Source organism: Populus nigra, chromosome 15 (genome assembly GCF_951802175.1).
Source record: "Populus nigra chromosome 15, ddPopNigr1.1, whole genome shotgun sequence".
Taxonomy (NCBI): Eukaryota; Viridiplantae; Streptophyta; class Magnoliopsida; order Malpighiales; family Salicaceae; genus Populus; species Populus nigra.
Window position 1 is genome coordinate 11,668,125 of NC_084866.1, and position 18,161 is coordinate 11,686,285.

At 31.9% G+C, this 18,161-nt stretch overlaps 1 protein-coding gene across 5 annotated transcripts; it reads right to left on the minus strand.

The window, feature by feature from the left end:
• Nucleotides 1-1,040: 1,040 nt before the first annotated feature.
• On the minus strand, nt 1,041-6,131 carry LOC133674043 (uncharacterized). 5 transcript variants are annotated; one of them, XR_009835110.1, is made up of 4 exons: nt 5,524-6,131; nt 4,874-4,941; nt 2,058-4,807; nt 1,041-1,937 (listed from the first exon to the last, which is right to left on the minus strand). XR_009835110.1 is itself a non-coding variant. In XM_062095002.1 (2 exons), the coding sequence occupies exons 1-2, from the start codon at nt 2,320-2,322 to the stop codon at nt 1,649-1,651; spliced, it is 528 nt and encodes a 175-aa protein (XP_061950986.1). In that variant the 5' UTR covers nt 2,323-2,685; the 3' UTR covers nt 1,041-1,648. The 5 variants fall into 5 exon arrangements, 1 of the variants encoding a protein (XP_061950986.1); XR_009835107.1 differs by having other exon boundaries at nt 1,041-1,878; nt 2,084-4,807; nt 5,524-6,129; XR_009835109.1 differs by lacking the exon at nt 2,058-4,807 and having other exon boundaries at nt 5,524-6,126.
• Between the last annotated feature and the right edge of the window lie 12,030 nt (nt 6,132-18,161).

Sequence of the window (18,161 nt, forward strand, 5' to 3'; positions counted from 1 at the left end):
CGTTTTGCCTTGTAAAAGTGGAAATGTTTGATCTTTGTTTAGGCTTGCAAACAAACCAGAGAACGCTGGATGCTACCGGTTTTAGGAAAATATACTTGAAGTGGACGATCCACCAAGAGCGGGGCGGTGACCCCTCTACAGGAAACTGACTGTTGTTCTCCATGAGGTGCAAGACTATTCAGATAGCTACAATTCAGTTATTATTATTATTGCCGTTGTTGTTGTTGCTGTTCATAACACTGAACTCTGAATTTAGTCGGTATCGATTATGATCATGTTCTATTACTATTAAAGTAAATCTCTGAAATAAATTACTGTTGAAATTTGTTGTCTTACCTTGACAACAAATGTTCACGGGCTAATCAGAAACAGTAAAAGGGGAACTATACACGGGACAGATGGGAGTAAAAAACTTCTGTCTCCCAGTCCTTTTTTTTTCCACTGTTTATTTTTAATCTTCTATTAAAGTTGATTCCAGCCCTGCAATCGCCCCCCTCCCTGGAGATTGTTGGGGACGGATAAAACAAGAATTCAAGGGTCTTGTATAAAAAAACAGAAGAAAAACTGCGTGGTTTATAAGAAATGCCAAGGGCTAATTCACTTGTTTTTCTATTCAAACTCTTCTTTCCAGGAACCCACCATCATTCCCTCCCCTTAATTCAAGACATAAAATCCTGTAAAATAAACTGCGGGGCTATTATACAAAGCTCCTTCCACATGCAAACCAAAACCTAAAGAAAGAAAACACAGTGCCATTTCCACGAAATATGAGGGCCTCTCTGATCTGTCGCAGATCAGATCTCACACTTTTTTGTCCTTGCCTTTGTTTTTCTTGCTCAGTCTTTTAATTCATACAGTCACACACATAGGCTACACATAGTACCCTATGGTAGAGCAAGGCCTAGCTCTAGAGGCCCTAGACAAGCAGTTTCAGTGTTCCCTGGACCCTAGAAATGATGCATTGTCACTTCATAATGCACACCCTTAAAAACACACCATTCGAAGTAAATTAAACAGGCCGAGCATCATACAAGGGGAAATTTCATGAAAAAATCTCAATACATAATTGATATGGATGAAGGTGACATAATAATTCCTTGAGGATTTGAGCACATACTATCAACTATCAAGCCCCTACATTTCCCAAGAAAAATTAATTAACAAAAGGGACAGAAGCAAAGACTGACAGTGAAACAGAGCTGAAACATTGAAGTCTGTACGCTTTAGGGGACCCCAATATTTTAAAGCTTTTACTCACCGAACTACATAGAAGGTAGGTGCCCCCATTCGCTGCAATTAAATCCTCTACCTCTTCCTGACTTTCTCTATGGGGTAAATTGGTTCTATGCTTGAACAGGAGTCAAGGCACAAAACTAGAGCACCAAACAGCAAGTTAATTAGTATTACTTGAAAGAAACAAGAATCAAAGATGCCATGCCAACCTTTTGTTGCACTTCCACATGAACATTTGGATGCCAATTACATATCAACAAAACTATCAGCCCAAAAAAAAAAAACAAGGAAAGGAAAGGGAAAAAAATAGGAAAGCTAGTAACAAAAGTGAAAGCAAAAGATTAGTAAGTAGTCCTATATCATAATAAAGAGATTGAGCCGTCTAGCCAATATCACCACCATGCCCCACCAGCATTTACCAGAAGCCAAGGAAGCAGAAGAAGAGGAAGAAGAAGAAGTGAGCTTTTTGCAATGATTGGATAAAAGAAATGTGGTTTCTTGTGTATCCAGACCTGCCGCCACTCAAGCCTAAAACTCCGATTTGCTTGACAAATATTCTCATGACAAAGGCCACACATGCCTCAATGCCCCAAGTAACAGCACCCACATCTCTCACCATGTTCCAGCAGCAGCGGCAGGAGAACCCTATCATTACATGAAGCGCAAAACCAATGAGCGAAGGTTTGATACTTAAAACTCCACCACTACAAAATAGAAAGAAAGAAAAGAAGGAAAAGAAATTAAACAAAGAGGGTAAGCAACAAAAACAATAAGTGAGTGGGTGAAAATGGCCAAAATGAAGATGAAATCAGAGAAGAGCGAACATAGACTTGGGATTGGATGTCTGTACGTTTTCTCTGCTAATTTCTTATTTCCTCTGAGATAAGCCCTTGATGGGTTCCCTTGTCCTATCTTAAGAAGATGGAGGGGATGGAAACGATGATGCAAAGAAGCTGAGGACATGGGGGCTTTGGCTTGTGAGCACATCCACTTACTGGCTGCAATAGTGAGAGCCTTGCCTAAAACATAATGAGGCCAAGTAAAATGCGGGCAAGAAGTGAAGAGAGTGGTGTGTTTTTTATACGGCATTGAACATGGGATTCTTGATTGTAGGATGCGGTATGCACTCGTTTGCCTTCAAACTCCCATTTACTTCACTTCACTTGCTTGTACCAGAAGCCCAGATGAGCTAGATTTGCGCAAGAAATCTCTGTCCTCTCTCTTCCTTTTCCATGCCTCCTCTTTATTATTTTCCAAGATTCCACTATTACCCTTTCTCCATGTTGGGATTCACGACTTAAGCAAAGTAATTATTTTTTAACGCATCCCTCTCTCTCTCTCTCTGGTTTATTATTGATGCTGAGTTTTAATTTTTTATCAACACTATTTCAATAAATAAATAAAATAAAATAACATAATTCAAATTATTTTTTTGAAGAAATAACAAAGCTTCTACACAGAAAAACACAAGTTTTAAAGTCGTTGTTACTTGCAAATGCGACATTTCAAAAAAAGTTTCAAAAGATATGGCACAAATAATAATGAAGAGAAGAAAGAAAGAAAAAAAATATAGAGATACAATGAAATTTTAACTAAATAATACTAGGATTATTTAAAAAAATCTTAACAAGACAAATTTAATAACACACTAAAACTTTAACTACGATAATATTATTATTATTAGAAAAATTCCAACAACATAAATTCAATAACAAAAAAAAAAATATCTAACGATGCTCAGAGTGGTCTATAATCTCCGAGTGGCTCACTTTTTATTGAGCAGTGTGTATAATTCACTTTGATAGTAATTAGTGACATTTCTTGATATTATTAAATTTTTCATGTAAAGATTTTTCTAAAATATAAAAGGTGTTGTACTGAAACTTTCATGTGTTTTCAAAGATTTTTTTTTTTTGCTTTTCTCTACTTATCATAATTCTTTATTTGCCTTTAAACAAAGAGTATGATCCATTTCCGTCATTGATAATGACCTTACTTAAAGCAATTAAATTTTTTAGATGATATTAGTGGTGTTATCACTAGAATTTTGTATTCCTCTATAGTTTATTTTTGTTTTTTTCTCTTATTTTTCTTTATTGTAATTTGTTATATGATTTTTATTTTTTGCAATGTAATGTTTCTAACTAGCGACAACTACCATTAAAAAAAAATTATAAACTGTGTTAATCTGTAAATTTTATTTTAAACAATGCTAATTTTTTTTTTTAAAAAATATCTTGATGCTGTGTGATTTCTTTTAAAACTAAGAGTTCTGGCTCCCCTGACAAAACGGGCATCGGGGTCGAGGTTAAAATTCTCGAAACAGCCACCAAAACCCTACACAACGGTGCTTCCTGGCCTAACATTCGTTTGTGGATTCAAGGGACTGAGGAGTTTGTATACCTTAAGCAGCTTCTCTTCTCTAGTGCCCAGATAAACGGGGCCAAATCCAATCAATTTACAGATGAATGGGGCTTTCAGCTTTGACCCACTGGTCAAGTATCGCTCCTCCTCAAGAACTCCGTCGTGAGGTCCCTTTTTCATGGTGGAAGAGAAGACAGAGCAGGTGGCCCTTGCCAACCCTCCCCCCCTTTTAGCTATTTTGCGAAAACCAGATGGGGTGCTATGGTCAATCGGTCCAAGAAGGCTAAAAATAGATATAAAATCGTATCCATGCTAACAGAAAGAAAGTGTCATGTGATGCGAATTGCCCTTTTTCTAGAATAGTTATAAAATCTAGCCTGGTCGCCTATAACTTAGTTTAAGTTTCGTGTCCTCGATTTAGCGAATTAATCTACATTCAAATCAATCTAAAATAATTAAAACAATTATGATTTTGAAAAACATAAATTCAAATTGGTCTTGTTTCAGTTTAATTAGATCAATTTTCAACCCGATTAAATATAAAACCTAATTCAAAAATAAATTTTTGAGTTAAGCTAATTTACAAGAGAATAGCAGGACAGGATAATAATAAACCTCAACCAAGCTTGTTTTGGTGCATTCTAAGAATCGGCACCACAACCAACTATATAAACTATGACACAGTTTTTTTCCTTTTTTTTAAAAAAAAAGAAACTTTAGTGCTGTTCTAATAATTAGAATCATTGTTAAAAACCTACTGGATTCAAGATCTGGATGGCAACGTAAAAGAGTTCATCCTAAATTTATTAGAGTCAACTTAACCTTCTACATTAAAAAAAGAGAGGGTTTTTCTACGAGTTTGGTCCAAGCCAAATCCTAAATTAATGGATCATTGGATGGACCTACTGGGTCATGTTGAGCCTTATAACTATAATTCAAGTAGAATTTGGATGGACAAGATTCCCCTTCAAGTCTGTCAATTGTTGAATGATGGGAGAATCGTAGGACACAGTTCATTCACGACAGTACAGCATAGGAATCTGGGATGCCGATGATCGATCAAAATGTGGGATTTGAATACGTGTATGGTGATGGGATTAGGGTGCACCAGAAGTCCAATGCACCTTCTAATGGAACATTGAGTGCTTCGGTGTCCAAATCCAGGCTCTAAACTATCACAATACAGGATCAGCAGCAAGAGACAGAATGCCTGAGGTAAAGTCAGGCATCAGAGAAAGAGGAACGGATTTTTCAAGGAAAATTGAGAGAGTGGTACCTCAAGAGAAAGGAGGGCAGCTCTTAAACCAAGACAGGGCTTGATCAGGAATCTATGATCATACGGTCCTGATTAAAGAAAAATACAACCAAATGAGAACAACAAATCTGAAAATATAACCCTTTTTTTAGCAATTAGAAATTGTCACAACACAAACAAAAAAAAGAAAAGCAAAACCAGATAAAAGAGAAGGAAACAAGGGAAGTAAAGCAAGAATAAGAAAATAAATAAAGGGTCTGATAATTCAAGACGGTGCGAGTGAGATCTCTCATGCAAAAATGGTGATTTAGTCTTTGGGTTGTCTCTTTCCAAAGAAGGTACTGTATGTTTTGAAGCTTTTCTGTGCCAGCACTAAGGAAAAAGGCTTGAAAAAGAACACAAGAATTAGAAATATCCCAGTTCTGATCTGCTGGTCAAGAAGATAAAAGAGGAGCTAAGATATCAATCGTTTTCAGCCAAGATATTCAAACATCATGCTAGTACTTATTTTCCTGGCCTTACTACTGTATCCAAGCTTTACAGAAACCGAAAAAGCTTAAATTTACCAAATTGTTTCAGTAGCTTGGTAATGACAACATACGACACATCTTTGCTCTCTTTCGAGAGAGAGAGAGAGAGAGAGAGAGAGAGAGAGAGAGGTAATTTAGTACCTGTTGTTTGCTGATGAATGCGAGCAAATTGTGTTTCAAGATACCAGATTCTTGATCTTTTACCGCTGAAACAAACTAGAGATGAATTTTAGCCAGAAAAAGGTTTCAAGAGTGTATTTTAGTCATACAAATGAACAGTAATGTTTCTTTTTCGTGGAAAAGAAAATTGACAGCAATAAAATGAGATGCTACATGCAGTCCTACAAAAGCAAAAGGTCTGCTCTTTACAGTAGCAACCCAATTTCTTAAAATCTCAAGAGAAGCTTTTTGATATCAGCATTCTTCTTTTTTCCTGCCTCTAATAAAGCGATGGAGTACTGCAGGTGATGATTATAAAATGCAGAATCATCAATGGGGCAAGTTTTATAGCCTTTTAATGAGGAAAGCAGCTGGTGCCGCTATCCTTTTTTCTAGCTACCCATGATTTTTGAGACAAACACACTAAGACTTGATTGAATGAAAAATCCAGGACCCTTTTTCAGGCTCTAACCACAAAGAGTGCCAACATGTCTGTTGCTATATGTAATTCTGAATCAAACATTATGATTGCTACATCTACGAGATGATCGTGAAGGCACTTTATTCGGTTTAATTGAACTCGGCTAAGCTCTGTTTTTCTGAGCTTAAAGCACATTTTGAGTGATGGGTTTTAGGGCCCACTATTGATTTACTTGTAATATTTTTTTTAAAATTTTATTTTTAATATTAACACATTAAAATTATTTAATAATATATTTTTAAAAAAGTATTTTTTTTAAAAAAAAACTCTTCATAAATATAACTTCTCTCAATTTGTCCCAAGGACAAGGTGGTTTTTCCACATATTATTATGATGGAAATGCCTTCATGTAAGAAAAAGAAAAGCTCAAATTAACCCAAATCAGAATTATTAAGAAATTAAATATAAAAAAACCATGAAATTTGACACCACATGACAACTTGGTTTTTTTATAAGATATCTTGGATTTGAGAATGATCCCCTGAGATATAAAGTAATAAAACCTGTCTCAAAGGAGTACAAACGAAGGCTAGATTATTAGAATAAAATGAGCTCTCATTCTTCCTTTTCTTCTTGACTATTTTTTTCCACTGTCAACTGTCGTTTCTAATTTGACAGCAATGTCTGAGCTAATTTTTTAGTCCTCTAATAAATTTAGCGATATGTTTCTGGTCAGCTGTTCTTTCTCAAACTGGATTGTTAATTATTAAGGACTGGAGGAGGCTTCCCTCCATCAGGTTGCGCGGTCATGAATGTTTCTGGGCAATTTCTTTTCATGTTTTGGGCTGTGTTATGATCTGTTCTTCGAAGTTCAAGCTACAGGATGATCACAATGCATTAAAGTAAGAAAAAAAGAAAAGAAAGCCGTGGGAAGGGACCAGAAAGAAAAGAAAATAAGGAGGAGAAAAGAGAGAAGGGGACATCGCTAAAAGCTTAGGAGAAAGCCCTAGCTAGTTGGACCACCTTGCAACCTGCACAGTGCATACTCCAATGGCAGAGGCAACCTTTACAATTTTTCATTGACGTGTCAATCGTCTATTTGACCAAGTCTTGTGATGGTGATGCCTAAATGTGTGAGCCAATGGCATTCGGCCGTTCTTGTCTCCAAATTCTCAAAGTGCTCAATAGCCACAGATCGATCAGGATTTCTGTTTAAAGGCTGCATGGAGACTGTCAAGAATAAGATTTGACTGATAGTTTATGAAAGTGGAGATTATCTAATAGTTTTTGTAAATTGATTTTTATTTTCCATTCAATCTCTTATTAATTATATTTAATTAAAAAGTTTTTAACTTCAATCAGATATTTGATTTAATATATAACGATCCTAGTACATATATGTAACCTAACACTAAACATCATCAAACTACCACCCTATTAGTTAAATCCTTCAATTATTTTTCCTTCTTTTTTCTTAAGTTGATTGCTAAATTAGATTGATTGTATTTATTTATTGTATTATTTGACTTTGATATTTAGGTTTTTTCTTATGCTATTTTATAACTGATTAAACTCTTAAACTATTTTTTCTAAATAAATTGATGAAAACTCACTAAGAAGCTCATCTCATAAATAAATTGAGGAAACTTCTAAAAGGTAATAAAGAGGGAAAAAGAGAGTTTAAAATTAAAATTAACACAGAAGATCAATACGATATGGAGAGATGAAGATCTAAAATTATCTTGGAAAATGTAAAATTGATCTCACTGCCTATTAATTCCTAGTTTTTTTTTTAAAAAATGTCATTATTAGGACGTTTAAGGGGAGAAGAAGTGTCATACAATAAAATTAACAAAGAGATAATTAATTTAGGCTAAAAGACAAGAAAGACATACTAATGTGGATTAATTAGAGAGAATAAAAAACATGGGTGGCTACTTAGATGGGTTTTATACAGTTTTTCCTATTTAAAGAAGCCTAAGGAGAGAAGAAAGGAATAATAAAACAACAAATACACACCGTAGTTTAATTAAGTTTGTAGAACTTCAAAAATTGTTTATTAATAAGTATCAACCAATAGACATTGACTAGTAGACAAGTAATTCTTGTTTTTTTATGTTTTCAGGTCAATTTGATGTGCTGATATAAAAAATAATTTTTTAAAAATAAAAAATATATATTATTTTGATGTATTTCCAAGTGAGAAGCACTTTAAAAAATAACCATAACCATATTCCCAAACACGCTCAATAAACTTCTAAATAATAGGTTGATAATCAATAGATTTATAATTCAAGAGGCTTGCAATTTCCATTGTAAAGAAAACAAAATAAAAAAAACACCAAAAACATCAGTATCAAGGCATTCCACACCAAAAACAACCTATGAAATAGCAATATGATGTCATCCATTAAAACTTGGGGGAGTCATCTTTGCTGAGATCATTTCATCATCTTCACACGAATATCTGTACTGTAAAATTCTGCTCGTTTTGAATCTTATTCGAACACCATTTCCGTCCAAGTCTTTAGCATCCTTTAATGGCCAGCGTTCTTATGCCCGTATATATCTTTTTATCTGGGGTCCATATTTCCTATGGAAAAATACCGAGTTTGGGATATGATTCTTCCCAACTTTGGTGCTATATACTGAACAAATAATACTCCATTTATCAAAAAAAATCGTAACACATAGCATTATCTAGCAATTGTTCACACTTGAGCTCTTGTCCGCTGGAGAAAAGGAGATTAGGAATCCTAAGCCAAGAATGGTGGAAAAATATCTTTCCTACATGTTTCAACACTTAATGATTCTAGACAATTATTTCAATACTTAATGAATCGAGAAAAACATGTATCTATCATATTAATTTTTTTATGTATTTATATGCTCGGCATATTAAAATTATCTTATATATGGTATTATAGCCTCATTTTTTTCTATATTGATTAATGTTAATTTGATTTTATAAACCCTAAACATGTCCCTTTTGCTGAGAATTCAAATTCAGTTATCGAGGAGTTTTGATGAGTATTTCCCTGAAGTGGTTTTTATTTCAAAAAAAAAAAAAAACGAAATCAGTTCATGCACATAGAAGAACATGATGGTAAACATAGGAGAACATGATGGTGATTAGTTCAATGAAATCAATATTTGTTGAAGCTATGCAACAAAACCGGCTTAAAATGAATAAGGATTTTGAGTAAAATTATAAATAGTCTTTTAAAATATTTAAGAAGTTCTTATTTTTATTTTTTATATAAATCTGACGAATGGGGTCTTGATTAATCTTCATTTTGTATTTGAGAACTTTTGTTAAATGAAGGAAAATTTATAAATCATAATTAATATATATATATATATATATATATATATATATATATGTGTGTGTGTGTGTGTGTGTGTGTGTGTGTGTGTTATTTATTTCTTTTTAAGTGAAAGTCTTAGATTATTGTTCAAATTTCTCATATACTCTAGCTCTGGGACATATATATTATGAAGATTTGGTTAACCTATAATATAAACACTACCAGAAATTTGCCTAAAACAAACAAAATTACCGATGGAATAATTCTGTCGGTACATTGCGGTGATAAATACAGACAAATACTATTTTGTTTGTAATTCGGTCGTTATGTACCGACCAAATAATGCGATCGGTATATACCGACAAAATTACAAACGAAATATATAGAATTTAAAAAGAAATGGTTCGTTGACATGGAAGTTTTTGCGGACGATTTTACCGACAGAATCATTGAGGGATTCAAACCGGGATCTCCGTACAGTGACGTGACCAATTCACCATCAGAATTGCCGATGGAACCACCGACATCATTAGTCCATCAGTGATTCCATCGGCAAAAGTTAATATATCACAACTTTGCCAACTGTCTTCTCCCATATTTCTTCTTTTTCTTTCCCATCCTAACTCTCCCCTCCCAAACTGCAAACAACCACCCAAAAAAAATCTCTCTCTTCTCAGCATAAGTCATATTTCTTTAAGTTTTGTAGTCACAACATTTGTGTTTTGATTTATTGTGGATTTTATTATTTTTTGTAAGTAAATCTATCTTTTTTAATTTTAACATTTAAATGTCAATTTTAAATGTCAATTATAATGTTTTTTTAGTATATGTATTTTGTTAGTGTATGTACATATTTTATTGTTATTTCTCAAACAAACTTGTAGTATGAATGTATAATTTTGTACTTGTTATGGTTTGTTTTAGATTTTGTAAAATTATATTTGTTTGTAAAATGTTGAAACTTTGTTGAATTACCGAATTACATGTGTTGTGGTGAAATAATTAATAGCTTGTTTAACGGGTCCGTTTTAATTTTTATCAATGCTATTGCGGAGTTGTAATTTCCGTAAATTTATATGTATAAATTTGTACAGACATTGATAATTGATAATGAATATTTATGAGAAGTTTTAATTAGTTTGTTGGATAATCTTGAGGTAAACTAATATTTTTTAAAATTTATTTACCTAACATAATTAATACATGTTGTCATCATAATTTTATAGAGGTTCGATAGAAGTCATGGATGATTGTTCATGGATGTATCGAGATTTACCCCAAGGATTGCGGATAATGAATTATTGTAACGGGGTTCAATGTTTTATTAATTTCACAACATCTATTCCCAGAAATTTTACTAGAGGCGGTATTAGATGTCCATGCAGGAAGTGTCTAAATAAAAAGTATCTGCATCTAAATGTTGTAATAATGCATCTTTTACACAAAGGGTTTATGGAGAATTACATGTGTTGGTATGCACACGGAGAACTATTTTTTCGTAATAATAGCATGGAAGAAAGGGTGGTTGGGTCAACTTTTAGTGTTAGCAACGTGCATAGAGTTGCAAATGACAACAGTAATCCTTACAGGATTATGGTTATGGATGCAATGAGAATGAATTAAAGTAATGTCAGTCAATGTCCAATAATAGAAAAAGAACCTAATGCAGATGCAACTAGATTTTTTGATTTGCTGAAAGATTCTGACGAACCATTATGGGATGGCTGCACAAACCACAATAAATTATCAGTCGTAGCACAGATGTTCACAATCAATTCAAATAACAGGTTGAGTGGGGCCAGTTATGACAAAATTATCGAATGGATGGCTGCACAAACCACAATAAATTATCAGTCGTAGCACATATGTTCACAATCAATTCAAATAACAGGTTGAGTGGGGCCAGTTATGACAAAATTATCGAATGGGCGAGAAGCATTTTACCTGAAGGGAAAAGGCTGAAAGAGAACTTCTATGTTGTAAAGTCCATGATGAAACCCCTCGGTTTAGGATACTACAAAATTAACATATGTCTTAACTTCTGCATGTTATTCTACCTTGAAAATGTTAAGTTGACCGAGTGCATGACATGTGGGCATTCTTGTTACAAACTCAAAACTAGTAGGGAAAAGACTCTCTCATGGCATCTTAAAAATCTTAGATATTTTCCAATCACACCTAGACTACAAAGGTTATTCATGTTACTAAGAACTACTGAGCACATGACATGACACCAATTATATGATGCGGTTAATGGAGTGATGGTGCATCATTTTGATGGCAAATCATACTTTATTCATGTCACCAAGGTTAATTTTATGTCGTGTTTAGATATTTGGCATCTTAAAATTTTCTTACAAAGAATACTTTTTGTATAGGTATATAATAATCCTTTAAATCTAGATAGATACAAAGGAATAAATATCAAATGAATCAATTTGCACGAAGGATCAATTTTCTTCATATGATACAAGTCTAGAAAATGCGATTATGCACCCCAAATTTAAAAAAGAATCAGAACCTTATACTTCGAGAATTTCAAATTTGGTGCAAAAGCAATATTACGATTTTCATTGGTCGCTTAGGATCATGACAAGCAATATTGAATGGATTTCATCTTCCATTTTATGGCATGGAGAGGGAGAGAATAACAGAATCTGTTTCCAACTAGCTATGTTGAAAACACAAATCATACTGTGCAGGCTAAGACTCATGATCATTGCTGATCCGGCGACGGGACCATGCCATTAAATCTCCATTGTCAAGAGAGCGATAACTTATCAATCTTTTCACCACCCTTTTGGATGGCGAGTAAAATTAAGACTTGTATAAGTATATCCAGTGGGATTTTGGGGAGAAATTAATCACAACTTGATGTGTCGCCATGGCTGTGGTGGATGAAAGAGACATGGAATTTTCATGCTTCAAGAAATCTTGGATTCATGCAGCAATATTAATGATCTATTGGGAGAATCCCAAGTATGACTAAAAACATGTTGATCTACCTTTGCAAGTTCATCTTCTGTTTATGTAACCCAATTCCACCAAAATGCATTCACCATTTCCAAGATACAAATATCACCTTAGCTAATGATCTTTTGGGAGAATCCCAAATATTTATTGGAGACATTCTAAGGAATAAATGCAGAAAATTATTATTTGGGAAAAAATTTAAAAGAATATCGTAAGTTTATTAATCTGAAATTAAGAAAATTTCTTTGGCTGCTTCAACTTCAAAAGAATGATTAAGGAGACTGCAAACATGTTTTTGCCTCCTCCACCCTTCATCGTTTAGAAGGATACTGGTTTGGACGAGCTAGATTGTAATTGGTATCAGATCCCAAAAGTTATAATTAATTTTATGTTAAATATATATATTAAAATGGTTGAATTTGTGGATTATTTATTATAATAGTAAAGCTACAAATTAAGAGCTTAAGCGAAAGAAATTCGAAGATGAGTAACCATTAAGGCACAGCCTTGTACTTATCTATATCATATCTAATGTAGTCTTCGATTTAATTGCACCAAATTTTGGAATATATTTTTTGAAATTTATGTATTTAGATTATAATGGTAAGAGAAAAAAAACTTAAGTGAAATAAATTTGAAAATATGTTACTGCTTAATTTTCATATGGATCCGTTTTTTTTATCCTTTTATTGTAATTAATTACATTAAGGGAAATTAATATGTTCATAATTAAAAACACATCTCAATAGTCTTCTACATCTAGCTTTTCACCCTCTGCCTCTTGCTTTCTCACAATAATTATAATATTACTTCATTAATCATCTTGCTTTGCACCTTCTGGCACCTTCTTTGTCGTGATTACCATCTTTTTCTTAAGCAGCTGTTTGTGATGGGTGAAATAGTATATTATATTCCATCACACAGTTTTTTAATCAGAGAACAAGAATTTGAGAAAATGCCATTCACATGGAAGAATCCGCAAAATATCAATATTGCTTTCAATATTGTTCGATGTTATAAGCAACCTTTTTATTTAAGAACTCTCAAGGAAGGTACCAAAGAGTCCTTGGTTTCGGCTTCCATTCACCTGTGGACTTTCTATTAGTCTGCAGAGAAATTTTGATATTTTGTACTAACAAAATAAGTTCAAATATTCATTGTCTTCACTTAAATAACATTCCTATGCAATATAATATTTCTCTACAAAAAAAAAGAAAAAAAAAATAATGATGTTTTAAAATCCAAGATGTTAGGAATATAGTTTTTGACTAGTTAGATTATGGGTTAACTAAATGTTCATGATTCAATTAAATTATGATAACCTGATAGAAAAGAATCCAAGATGTTAGGAATATAGTTTTTGACACGGGGAATAATTGGTGAGCCACACCGGGTTAATCTGTCAAACCCGTGATCCAAGTCATCAAATTATGATAACCTGGTAGAAAAGAAAACATAAAAAAACCACAAAGTTGAAAAGCAAAATAAGTTAAAAAAAATGTTAATCCACGTTAACTTTTCAAACTCAATTTAGAAAATAAGTTAAAAAAATGTTGATCTGGGGCATTAGACCAGCAACACCCAATTTATAAAAACCACGAAGTTCAATTCTCAACCAATTAAATGTTGAAGGATTAACTTGAAAAAAAATATCTATATCACAAAGGGTCCAAATCAAAAGATGACAATTAAAAGAATGAAGATTCAAATTGAAATACAAAATAAATTTTATTTTTTATTGAAAGATGAAAGTGAAAAGAAAATAAGTTAAAAAAATATCAATACACATTAACTTTTTAAACCCGTGATCCGGGACATTAGACCGAAAACATCCTATTTAGAAAAATCACAAAACTCAATTCTGAACCAATTAAATGTTGAAGGATTAACTTGTAAAAAGAATATCAATACCACAAAATGGTCCAAAACAAAAGATGATAATTAAAACAATAAGGATTAAAATTGAAAAACAAAATAAATCTTATTTTTTATTGAATGATGAAATTGAAAAGAAAAATCATTTAAAAAAAAGCCCAAATAAAATAATCAAAAGAATGAGAGTCAAAATGAAAACAAAAAAATATGGTAAATTGAGATTGAAGAATGAAATTGAAAACAAATAAAACTTATATAAAATGACCAAAAATAAAAATTACAAATCAAAAGAATAAGGATTAAAGTTGAAATACCAATTACAAAGAGAGTCAAACTATAATCTTCAAGAGATGAGAGAGAAAAGAAGATGACGAAGAAGAAGAAAGGCCCACTAGTTATAAACCGAACCAAGATCACTGACATGCACTGCACAACCAGGAAGAGGACACGATGGTGCTTCTGATGATACAGTTGAAGGGTAGTTTTAGATGCCGAGAGGAGTTGCACAAATGGCGAGGACACCTCCCACATGCTAGAGGGTGCGTCACATGGTCCCCAATGTTTTTGTTTATTTTATTTTTTTATATTTGGTAAAATATCAAATTGCTCCTAAGTTAATTTTGTAATAATGAAAAAAACCATTACAACAAGAAGAAAAGGCCCTTTGACACTAATTTTAAACTTTTCTCTTTTAAGGGCATTTTGGTTGTTTTACGCTACTTTTTTTTTTTTTTTTTTTTTGTATTTGGTTAAATACTAAATTGTCTCTCAGCTAAACTAATATGATAATAATAATAAAAACCATTTTGAAAATATAAAATTGCTCCTTAACACCATTTTTATTTTTTTTTTTACTTCCAAATATATTTTGGTGTCTTCATTGTGCATTTAAAATGGAAAAGGACTTATTTGTACTCAGTTAATTTAGTAAGGACTCATGAACCTTATGAAATGATCTAAATACCCCCAATAATCACTGTGAGGTTTTTTTGGATAGAGAGGAAAATTATGAAATCATTGTTCTAATAAACAATAATTTCATTCATAAGTTATAGTGAAAATCTCTCTCAATTAGTTTTTGTTAATATTGGGGTTATAAAATACAGTGAAACATCATGGGTGTTGCCTTACCTTTGTATGTATGCGACATGCTCCATCAAAATTCAAATGCGACAGGCTCCATCAAAATTCAAATAATGTTGGTTCTAGGTCCATAGAAAATTTAATGGTTCGCTTTTATTATAATTTTTTCATTGATCTGAGATAAAACCTGAGTCACTGGCCAAGACGGTTGATCTTAAAAATATATTTTTTAAAGAGTCAAAATGACATTATTTTGACCAAAAAAGATTTTTAAAAAAAAAGTCAAAATGATATTGTTTTGACCAAAATATATTTTCACAGATTTTTTTATTTTGTAGCCGTATTTTTTTTTCTATTTTTTCTTCATCATGTATCGGTTCGGGTTTTAAAACTATGGTTCTACACTTTCTAAGTAACTTTTGTCCCTCTTAAAATTTAAACTTAATTAAAACCTTCTAAGTGAAATCTGAATCTCAATCACTAAGTTGTTTTTAAAAGATTAGGTCTCGAAATTCACATAGTTATTCTAAATATTAAAATTAAAAACACTAAAATGGATTAGTGTTTTAACATGGATCAAGACTCATTGCACTGCGGATTATTACAATGTAATAATGTTTTGGCTCTCCATAATAACAGTCAATGAAGTGAAAATTAAGGGGTAAAATGATCTTTTCATAAGGTTCACTTGACAGTCAATGAAGTGAAAATTAGAGAGTAAAACCAGCCCTTCAATTTGGTTTTTCTTTAGATTTAGTCCTTGTTATTTTGATTACTATTTATTTTATTTAAAATAATTTATAAATTAGATGTCTTTTTAATCTCATCTTTCTTCAATTTTTTCATCTATCATATTTGATCCTCATTCTTTTTCTTGCTATTTTTTTTATCATTTTCTTCATATGTTATCAAATAAGATCGTTAAGACCTTTTAAGAATATTTAGATAATATCCTTTTATAATATTGATAAGCATTCAATTGTTTTTTATTAGCCATTGTCATTTCTTTTAATTAACATTGGCTTTTTTATATATTCATATTATCAAACTAATCAAGCTTATTGATCCTATTTGGATCAATAAATTGGTCTTAAATTTTTCTTTGCTTTAAAAATACTATTATCGTTTGAGTATCTTTTTTTTTATGTTAGAAAAAATTTGACTCGACATGCAGCTTAACGCGGGCCACTTATCTAGTTCTAGCTATCCTAAAACTCAAAATTATATATATATATATATATATATATATAGGAACCATTTGGAGCTATTGCAATCAATACTTTGTTAATATGGAATGCATTGTAGCTTAGCAATTACTAAACCAAAAGGAATGGGGTAAGTTTAATTGTTTATATGAACAGTGAAGCAGGTTAACATATTATTTTAGGCATTGTGTATAAAATTTGTGCAGTAGCTCAATTGGTTAAAGCATGCAAGGAATTCTTGAGGTTTCGGGTTCTCATTGGATGTATATTGTTTTTAAAACAAACATAACCGACCTGTTTTTTGTTTTTTTCTTTAAAAACAAAAAAAAGGGGTGGAAAAATCTTATAAAAAAAAAAGAAAATTAATGGGCCAAGTGACATGCCAATACACTTGGCTTTTCTGGACAATCCCAACCCAACACAGCTAGGTATTTTTTTTCTTGACATATTATTTTTTGTGGGTTTTTTTAAAAAATTTTATCATTTAGTGTAAGTTTTTTATTTGATCTTATCCTTCAGTATTGGTTGATGAGAAATCAATTATTGTATTTTTTTTCATATAAAAAAATAAAAAGATTAATTCGATCTAATAGAGTCTATAACCCTAATCATGAGATTAGCAAGCTGGTTGAATATTAATTAAAGAGTCAGGTTTTGATTTTTTAAGTTTGAATCGTTAAATCAAGTTTATTAATAATACCAAAAAATTTATGAAGATTTAGATTATTGTTTTTTACATTTTAAAAAATTTGTGTACACCCCATGACCTAAACATGTGCAGTAAATTAAACTAGTTTCATCTTCTTCTTCTTCTTCTTCTTCTTCTTCTTTAGAAATGATTGGTATATGTACTCATAAGAGTATCTGTTTAGGTAATTGGATCAATACTCCAAAACCAAAAAGAAGTGCATGTGTATTAAAAAAAAAAAAAAAAGAGGTAAAAAACCCGCAATCAATGATTAAAATATAGATGACACCCCACGTAAATTAAAAAAATATATATATAGATGCTTGTGATGGTCATTACCAATTTTTTAATTTTGTTTTCTGTGAAAAAACTATTGTCCTTTTGTGAATTATATTTGTCCTGATTTAGAGATCTGCTCTCGTATTATTGGATCTTGTTTCCTCTACAGGAACTTTCATCAGAACATCTGCCATATATGGGTGACAGGCCGCGTAAAGAAAGTTAGGCATGATAGGAGCTTTCCAGCTCAGGCCACAACTTTCTAATTATTCACAGATGAAACTAATTTAGTTGAGAATTATTTACTTAATAATTAGAAAATATTTATAGCATTTAACATAAAGTAATCATGAAATCCTTGTTCTTCTCCCGGAACTAAACTCTTAATTTATCGTATAACAATGCATATGAGAAATTCTTGGATCCAACCATTTTTATTTTTTTTATTTTTTATAAGAATAGATAAAAGTGCCAGAAAATAGTTTTTTAAGAGGAAATTTCTTTGAATATTAGCTAAAATTAGGCTTGAAATGGATAGATTAAATTGAGAAATATTTATTGTTTGATGATACACACCACGCAGTGCTTAATTTGGGACTCTGACTTTCAAAAATCAAATTGAAACTAGCATGATTATATCCAGCACTACCTTATTTTCTTTTTATTTTCCCCCACTGTCAGGCCACTGTTCACTAAGCACGTTTATATTCACGTTGAACATTTTCTATCCAAGAAAATTAGTAAACCGCGTCTTATATAGTAATTTAAATTAAAATAAAAAATGTCAA

Excerpts from the sequence above, each read along its gene's own strand:
- LOC133674043 (XM_062095002.1), bottom strand. The coding sequence starts at position 2,322 with ATGCCGTATAAAAAACACACCACTCTCTTCACTTCTTGCCCGCATTTT. Across the intron at positions 1,938-2,083 it reads AAGAAATTAGCAGAGAAAAC|TGGTGGAGTTTTAAGTATCA; the intron begins GTACAGACATCC and ends TCTATTTTGTAG.